At 41.6% G+C, this 9,890-nt stretch overlaps 1 protein-coding gene across 2 annotated transcripts; it reads left to right on the forward strand.

Annotated features, from left to right (window-relative positions):
• Positions 1-674: 674 nt before the first annotated feature.
• LOC111834863 (uncharacterized) lies at positions 675-7,083 on the forward strand. Of its 2 annotated transcripts, none has more exons than XM_023794640.2 (4): positions 675-807; positions 2,187-2,562; positions 2,973-3,315; positions 6,514-7,083. In XM_023794640.2, exons 3-4 carry the CDS (start codon positions 3,048-3,050, stop codon positions 6,741-6,743), a joined length of 498 nt encoding a protein of 165 aa, XP_023650408.1. In that variant the 5' UTR covers positions 675-807; positions 2,187-2,562; positions 2,973-3,047; the 3' UTR covers positions 6,744-7,083. The 2 variants fall into 2 exon arrangements, with proteins under 2 accessions (XP_023650408.1, XP_023650409.1); XM_023794641.2 differs by having other exon boundaries at positions 2,187-2,322.
• Positions 7,084-9,890: the final 2,807 nt, after the last annotated feature.

The following is a 9,890-nucleotide window of genomic DNA, read 5'->3' on the forward strand; positions in this document are numbered from 1 at the left end:
GTTCTGTGTTTCTGTCCTGTTTCCAGTGCCACGTTGATGGTCTTGTTTTTGCCTTCCAGGTCCTGTTCCCCCGGTTTCGTCCACCCCTTCCCTTGGATGCGCCCGGAGTGCGCGATTGGGGGGGGTTCTGTCACGGCCAGCCCCTATCACCTCATGTGGACCACGCCTCCTCGTTAACCCCATGTGGAATCCTCCTGCTTACCTGCTGTTTCCGTTTCCTGCTCGTTACCCAATGTATTAGTCTGTGTTCTGTTTGGTATCCCATAGATCGGTCATTGTATATGTTATGGACGTTCGTGTTGGTGATTCCCCTGTCTGCCTGTTTCCCCTGGAATAAACCCCTTAGTACCTTTATCTATGCCTTCACTCCCTTGTTTGCCTGCTTGCTGCCATCACACACACACACACATATATATATATACTGTATAAACTTTTCACATATATATATATGAAAAGTTCTTCAATAGTTGTCATCCATAAGAACAGGGTGGTGATTGCACCATCATTTCATGACTGCATGCTCAGAATAAATTCAACACGTTTTGGATTAGTCTTATTTGCTGGTTAGGTTGGCTATGACGCCACACGCACACAGAAGAGTGCTTCCCCTTTAAGAGCCTCTCTGTTTTTGTGTTTTAGCTCAGCCTTGTCACAGAGCCTGCTGACTGGCTCCCCTTCGCCCCTGAACACCATGGGCAAACTTCCTCCTCACCGTTCCAGCCTCCCAGCTGCTTGACCCGGTCTGCCAGGATGGATGACCCTCCACAGAGCAGAACACGGCGGATAATGAGCATCCTTCCAGACAAGGTAGTACAATTCCACCAAGTTACAACATTTCTCCGGACACCAATGACCTTTTAGTGACAATTACTTTCATAATCCCTGTCCCACCCCATGCCCTTTAATGAAGTCTGTCTCTGTTACCCCCACTAACAGTCTTGTCTGGTCGCTGCATTTGGACATAAACGAAATGTTAAACTAAGCCAGAAAATTAGGTTTCCCTGCTATCAGTCAATAGGACAATGAGGATTGGGATGAGAGAGAATGACTCCTGAACCCCCCCTCCCCCTCAAAATGGCCAAAATTTACCCCTTTGCAGCACCGCACAAGTGACATGGGGAGACAGTTCCTCTGATGGCATTTTATACAACATACGGTGCATAAAGATTTCCATGTGATGTCCAGGTCAGGCATGCAATGCCTAGTGTAGCCTACTGCCCTGGGGGGCGTTTCCCGAAGCCTTTTTAACGCTAACGTCGTTCGGAAGTTCTGTCTTTTAACACAGAACTTACGAACGATGTTTCGTTGTGAAGGCTTCGGGAAACGCCCCCCTGAGAAGATTCCCAAGTAAAAAGAAATTAGTGAGATTGTTTCTGGATTCTTAATCAAATTGCTTCACTAGTTGTATAATTCAGACAACTCGTTTAATTGCCTTACGCATCAACTTTGTTTGGTGAGTCATATGAAACATTTCAAATAAAAAGGCCATTTATGCACACACACACACACACTCACACACGTGTGTGTGTGTGTGTATATATATATATATATATATATGCATGTATATATATATATAAAATGACAGCAATAGTAAAAAGTTATCGCTTGCGAGTTTGTTATATTACAGAACCCAATGAAAAATCTGTTTGCGGACTCCAAGGGCGGCAACTTCTAAGGGGGCGCGGATTTACAAGCCACTTTGGCTCGGATGGTGGTCGACGGCGTGTAAATCCTCGCCTAGGGCGCAACATCAGCTAGACAGCTACTGTACTGTTTCTCTTTTAGACCACATAACACCAATAGCCTTTTAGAGTACCTAACACCAATTCATCCTGACTTTATTATCTCTGTCCTATGGTGCGATGAAATGCCATATCTAAAACTGCAGTGACCTATCTTTTCGTCCGCTTGGAGGTGTCTTCGCAATTAAGAGTATTCAAACACCGCATTATAAGCATTATATCACGAATAACCATTTTATTTTTGAAAATAAAATTCTGCCAATAATAATAATAATAATAATAATAAATACTGTTCCCGCACACGACATATATTGTGAAATATATAGTTTATTTTTGAATGAAGTATCCTTGGGAGGGAAGGCGTTAAAGCCGATGAAGCATGTCATGGTGATTCTCTGTGCCTTTCCGTCGGGTACGACTGCATTAATCTCTCTCACAATTCAGCACGCAGCGGACGAGGATTGCAGGGAAGACGAGCGGCACTGACGCAGTGATGCCTGTGTCCTCACCTTCAGCGGTGCTGCTTGGGAAGGATGACAGCACCTTGATGCATTACTTTTAAGATCCGCTCTGCAGCTACGTACGTTGGGGAAACGTGGATCGCGCTTTTGTATGAGAAGCACTCTGCTATCACATCATTTTAGCATCTCATGCATGCTGATTTCACGAATTCCTGTAAAAAGCTAATTCGACGGTCGCATGCAGTTTCACGACCCGATAGTGAGTTGAACCGAAGTTTAACGTTTTCTCGAGATCCCGGACGATCACGGGCAAGTACTGCGTCTGAGTATCAAAATGTTTAAGCCAGGTGAACAAAAAGGTACGCATCCTATCTCAGATCTTCTCTGCGTGACACTATTAATTTTGGGTGCTCTTCAGTTTACTATTTTTGAAGGTTTCCAGTGACTTTAAAGGACGTGGGAAACAAGTCATCCACATGTGCGTCTGTTTTATAGAGCTCGCTGGATTTCTTGATGGAAACTATTGAACGCAAAAAATAATAATAATCTTTTTATCTGCCTCTTTGCTGGGTTTTTATGCATGTCTCGTTTATTTGCTAATTTTCCTAACAAGTTACTAGCCAATAGTAAGTCACTAAGCCGTATGCCAGGTTATGGTTGTCCTAGCGGTCATTCTTACACAAGTATAACCAGCCAGCAATATTTATGAGGCATCATGTTTTTATGCAATGCCAGTGCCATAAAAGATTGGAGTTCTTTCCTCACGCAGATCTTGCCGCTCGTGAACAAGACGGCAGATTTTGTCCACCAAAGCATAGAAAAAGTAGAATCTACCACCAGTGCAATGGTGACCGCCTTGGAAGCTGACCTCAGCGGGGTGAGCCCCAGTCGCCCCCCGCCCGACCCGAACCACACCTCGGGGATGGAGCACTTCTTCCAGTACTCCTACTCAGAGAGTGACCTTCTGTACACGGACTTCAAAAACCAGCCCGGCGATCCCATCCCTCTGCCCAAAGCCGTGTTATATTTGGTGATGGCAGCTTTGGTGATGGTCGCTGTGGCGTATGCTATCGTCGGACACCTCGTGAAGGATCTGCTCCATGACTTTGTTGGTGAGTGTTTTGCTTCTGAGATTATTTGGGAAGACAATTTTTAAATTATACATATACAATGGGATGTACACATCTACGAGTCTAAAGTTACGAACAGTGCATAGTTGCCCATAGAGTCCTCCAACAGAACTTAAAGCGTGTGAGCGCGCGTTTGCCTTTGACTGTTTATTTTGCGCACGACTCCCAGCAAAATCGATTAACTTTCTGTCTAGTTGTTTTAATGAGATAAATATTAACTGAATGGTATACGCATCTGTTTTCCAGCTCGCTCATATAGCTGAGATCTTAATGCAAAAACATTAAAGAGGTTATTGGTAAATATATGCCAGAACTGTGGTAATGCTTTTGTGTTATCGCGATTTTTTGTTAAATATTTTAACAATTTACATTGTATTATCGGGTGTATTTTTAATGCGTTATAACATATCGCAGAAATGCGAAAGTATAATTTTAAAATATTTTGGCACATCTGATAACCTCATCATCTTGAGAAACAATATGTAGTATTAATGATTTTTATTACACTTTACGTCAACCTTTACTGAGTATCTTAGCAGCTTTCCTTTAACTGCATTTCTTATTAACATCTAATTGATTAAAATATCGCTTTGACTGTGCTCACGCATATTATACTTAGCTGTAAAGTTGAACATCAGCACTGCAGGGGAATATATCCCGTTAAGTATTTTTTCGATCTCATGGTTGAGATCCCTACCGCGCCATCTGGTGTCGTTTGTTCGTATTACACCAAAAACGTCGATCGACGGAAGATCAACATGAAACGGCATCTGCCACGATTATTAATTGCACTCGATCCTTCACTGCGGTGTTTTTCTGTCCTGGTCTGCAGGCGCGTTGCATATGGAAGTGTTTTAAAGAAATCAGAACCAATTAAGATAATCGAAGTCGTGTTGTCCCATGACCCTGACGAGGAGAAGCAGTTGGAAGATGGATGGATGGATGGAAAGTGTTGCATTTGGAAAATAAGAAATAAAACTACATATGTAGTTATATATTTATATTTTTGATTATTAAAAATTGTCTTCGACATAAGCCTTTTTACTTACAGCTCTTTCTCCTTATTCCGTCAAACAATTTATATAAACATGAAACTTATTTTGAACCACTCGTTAAATGGTTACATAAGAGACCTGTTTTTCTTCTAGTGCCCGCCAGGATATGTTGCTTATTCTCAATGTATGAATCATGAGAGGATCATTATCTAAATAAAGATTAATGAGGTTAGAATTAATTGATTTGTACCTTCAGAAACATAGATCCTCTAAAGCAGAACAGATGGAATGTTCATTTTAGAATTCAAAGTGTACTCTAAATCAAACTAAAATGCTTATGCTTTGTGGTTATGCATCTTAAAATGAAATACTGGTATGTATTTCAACAATAAAATTAGGTGTACCTGAACAACCAAAAATATAATAAAGTACAATATATTTTAAAATAATATACAGGAAGTATATAGTAACAATATTGTAGCCATATTGCATATTTGAAGTCACTGTGAGGTACGTAGCACCTTATGCTAATAGATGAAAACAATGATGAGAGTCCATCAATAAAAATATCATCGTGATCAATGAAGTCAGGAGTCTGGACCTGACGTCTTTTACCTAAAAAACACTTTTTGCACAATAAGTGTAAAAGACGCTTTCACTAGGGAAAGCGCTCAGGCACCAGAGATATTCTCAGTTGACACTGCCCACATACCCAAAACCTACATCAACACATCAAAAACAGAGAGGATCAGGGGCTGCAACAGCAGCAGAAAGCACTTAAACAACCCCTGGGAATTACTGGAAGCCTGGTTTATGGAGACAGCAACGGGTACATTTGCTAATCCTCGTCTGTTTTTTATTTGCTTTTTGCCTGCCGACAGTGTGTAAATATGAGGACAGACTTCCTCTACCAGCTGCTGAGGGCTGGCACTGCTTCTTCTAGCTTGTTCTCCCCAATGAGACGCCTCTCCAACACTATTCTTCAGTATAAAGTACTTTTCGTGCCATACTGTACATTGAAACTGCTGCAGGTTCAAGTGCAACTCAGGTGCTGCCAGCACAATGCTTGGAATCCCTCTCAGCTGCGCGGATGCATTTATTGCGAGTACAATGCTGCAAGGCTGGAGCCCCATGACTCTGAGAAGAATGAGTGTTTAGAAGACAGATATGTGGGTTTAAGGGTGCATCTTGCTCCTCTGGTGACCCTATCAACCTTCAAACCTGGTCACAACACCAGGTTCTGAGCCACTCTCACTGCACATCTCATTGAAAAATAGGAGTTTTTCTTTCCCTATATGTCATATTTATTGCAGTAAGGTTTTAAACAATCTTAATATGGCTCTTTTTCCTGCAGTGATCTTGTACACACTTGTGGTCACTCACTGGAAGCTCAGCTTCGCAGTACTTGTATCTTACATGGTTCCTTGACATCCATATGCTTGTTTTGTGCTGTCTGCCTGACCTGTGTATCAGGATAGCCAAAATCATTTCCTAAAAAACATGAATGTAATTGTTAATCAGTCAGATTCATGGTTGAGATTCATTAATCTGGTTCCTGATGGCACAAACACAATGGTTTATGTCATTTTCACAGATCTGGCCTGGAGCCAGATTCTGTAAGGCAGTGCTTCTCAACCCAGTCCTCGTGGACCCCCAGATAGTCCATCCACGTCTGGGGGTTCCCGAAGACCAGGTTGACAAACACTGCAATAAGGTTTTCATTTGCACCACCAGCTCACATTAAATCACTGCTTTCTTCACGTTTGATTATATCCCTCATTTAGCCAGCAAAGACAGTATGTGAAACACCTCTGCTTTTGAATCAAGTTATATCCTAATTATTACTTTAAATGATTATGGTATTTGTGAGGGAAAGATTATAATATATAAAATATTCCTATTGGAATATCAGAATAATTTTTCTATCCATCCATCCATCCATCCATCCATATTCTAACCACTTAACCTGGCCAGGGTCACGCAAGGAGGCCTGGGGCCTATCTCAGGCTGCACAGATGGGATGCCAGTCCATTGCAGGGCACATACACACACAAAGAGACACGCACACACACAAAGAGATGGAACATAAACTCTCAACTGACCTGAGATGTTGGCCTTGATTGTCATTCACTAAAGCACTATCAGTTCATGCCGGTTTTCCCTCTCTTTCTCTTTCCCTCTTCAGATTGGGTGTTTGGTGCCCGTCCAGTCGACACCAGCAGTAAGACTCAAATAAACTGTATCAGCAATAGCATGAATGAAATGAGTGAGTTGGGCGAGCTCACTCAGTTTGCGAACGCTAAGGAGCTTCATCGCGGTCAAAGTGACTGTCTGGATGCCGCTAAGGATGAGGAGTTCATAATCACCATAGACGAGACTTTACACCTACCTCAAGATCCGTACTGTGGTACTTAAACCCATCGCCATTAATGCGTAGTTTGGTTCTGCCTGTAGAGGGCGCGGCAGGAGACAGCCGGTGATCTTGTATGTGGAAATACCAGCGAAACTGCATGGCTCGTTATAAGCTAACGTGACATTAGCATCACCGCCCGCTGAAGAGGTTTCACAGCCCAGGAAGACTCGTCTCAAAGCTGGAGGAAGATGAGGCTGTTTGCAGCGTTTCAACAGACTGCGTCTGCCCTTTACCCATGAAAAGTTACCAAAAAGTGTTGTGGTTAAAACACGGCGTTTTGTTAGAAGGCATTATTGATATACTGTGTCTGGATACTCTGTAGCAAAAAAGCATTTTTTTGGATGCCTGTCATATTTACTTAAAATGTAGACACTTTTAATCATCCCACATATTGCACTCTTGGACACATTGTTGTGGCAATTTTTGGTATTTCTGCGCACACTAGAACTCAAACCTACATGTATACACCTACAGTACACACTCTTTTTGATGTTCTCTGATGTGACTAAGGACGATTTTATTTTACATTTCATTCTCAAACTTTTCATTAGTGTAGTGTACGGTGTGACATTTTGATCTTAAAATATCCAAGTTATTCTTTGTATCTGGAAGTGATTTAGTTTCTTAATATTTGCGGAAACATTTACCACAAGTGAAATAAACTAATACAATCATAATGTAATACAAAAATACAGGACATTCAACAGAAAATTGACGGAAATCAAACATGCTGCATACGATTATCCACTTATTCAATGTTGCTTTAAACACAGTGGATATTCATAGTTAATAATATAAATAATATTAATATCAATTATGGAACCTCTGCCATTTACTTGAATTTGAGACACTTTGTGTTTGCAATATAATGACGTTGTAACAGTAAAACACGAGCAACAAAATTATCCAGATTTTTATAAAACATCACCCAGACAAACGTTTCACCAAACTGCTCGGCAATTTGTCAATTAAATTTATTTTAAGTTCTAGCTGGAGGATTTTCCCTGTTGCGATTTTCAGTTTTTGTCTGTTATCGTTAACACAACACGTATAGTTTTGCTTAAAACTGAAAAGGATATAAACGGGGCATATTTAACACCAAAACTTGTGTTATGGGGGTAAAGTGTTTTTCATAACCTTCCTTTCTATCTCAGAAATAAGGGCTATAGGTTTTTGTCGTCATGTATGCCTTTGGACATTATGACTGCAGTGAGTGCAGGTTAATTAGAACGACAGTACAGCTTGAGCGTGTATTGTTGAATATAGGGCTGCTGTAATTTATAGCCTATGATGAACACATGTTAAGAAGTCAGGGGCTCATCTCAAAATTCAGCTTGGTCTCTTTGTACTATGAACCATCTTTGTTTCAATTTCCAGCCGCTTGTGATTTTGTGTTCTTCAGTGTTTTCCAAATGCAGTCAAAAACGGAACAACACGTGAATAAAACAAGCATTTCAAGCACTCATTCTGAGAATTTTCTTCTGGGTTTCTCCCAAATTTGTAGCCTCAGAAACAGATGGTGAATGTGTTCTTTACCTCAGGTGTGAGGGAATAAAATTACAGCTAATATTCAGCCCTGGCTGCCAGAACTACTTTGCTGGAAGGGTAGGCGGCATACGTGGGTGGGACAGTTTAATTAGTAATATGCTACCGTTATGACAGCAGCAACTGACAGACCCTCAGTGGTGAAACAAATTAAATCTGTCATATCGGTTAATATTAATCTTATTCATACTGATTAGTCTTAAGGAAGAAAACAAACTATGGTGTACCTTGCGCCATGCTGCACTATTTCGGTGTAAGGCGTATTGATCGCTTTCACCAGGTGTTGGGTGTTATTTTTCCCCTTAAAGTGTTCAGCGACGCAAAAATTAGTCTTGTCAGCTAGGAATTTCATCGCTGCTACCCTGCCCTACCCGCTACTTCCAAATAGAATTCACTGAGCACGGTATAAGTCAGGGGTGGCCAATCTTATCCGCAAAGGGCCAGTGTGTATGCGGCTGTTTTGCTGCAACTCCATATTTATATTAATAATTAGAATACTGATTGGCTGAAAAGTCCTCACACCTGGGTTTGAACAGCTGACCTACAGGTTATCCCAAAAACCTGCATACACACCGGCCCTTTGCGGATAAGATTGGCCACCCCTGCTGTATGTGGACTATGCAGAGGCTTAGGGCCGCCGCAGCCACTAGGGGGCCCCCAAGCTGCAAGTTCAGCCTCAATACATTTGGGAAGAATTTAAATCTTCATTTGTAGGCAGCTAAGCTCCCTCGTGTGTTTAGTGAGGCACTTTCATACTTTGAAATTAAATCTAAGATATAAACAAAAGTAAACTGCAATGATAGAGAATCTGTGGCTTGTGTTTCTGGGGTAAATAATTCAAAATCATCATTAGACTGTCACGAAATAAGTGATGTCTACCGACAAGTATGATGCGATGACTGATAACCACATGTCACATCAGGAGGAGAATGATGGTAGCCCAAGCCGCTGTGATACCTAAATGACATCAGATAGGGCTTATCCCTCTGCTGTGGAAAACCAGAAAATAAAATTGAAGAAGAAAAATATGCACAGGATAAAGGTAAGCCATTAATGATGTAGATTAACTTGTGGGGTGGAGGGGGGAGCTATGGATAGAAGTGCCAGTTTTGGAGCAATTTTGCTACTGTTGTCCTGCTGGTATCTCAACTAGCCTCAGCTAAATTGAAAAGTTAGCCGGCTCCGCTAGCTCCAAGGATTGTTTATTCAGTGTGTGCTTTATGACGGCACACAACCTACATGGCAACCTGGAAAGATTTTGAACTGCGTCCACAAACAGGAAGGATCATAAACCAAGCTGAAAGGACACTTTTAGAGGCTGAGAAGAGGCACTGGAGAGATGTCCTGACCCGCTTGATCTCTATCATGCAGTCTTTAACGGAGAGAAATCTTGCTTTGAGAGTTTCAGCTAACACGTTACACTGCGCTCCCCAGTCTTGGCATTGACATTGTTCCTGTATGTTCCCTGTGTCCTGCCTGGTTCCAATCCCCCTCGTCTGCTCCCCAGAGATTGTTTATTTCAAGTCTTTGTTCCTTTTGTTTAATAAAGCCCCTTTTGTTTGGTCACTACGCCTGCTCCTGAGTCCTTCCTCCTTCACGTTGTG

This window comes from Paramormyrops kingsleyae, chromosome 15, assembly GCF_048594095.1.
Source record: "Paramormyrops kingsleyae isolate MSU_618 chromosome 15, PKINGS_0.4, whole genome shotgun sequence".
NCBI lineage: Eukaryota > Metazoa > Chordata > Actinopteri > Osteoglossiformes > Mormyridae > Paramormyrops > Paramormyrops kingsleyae.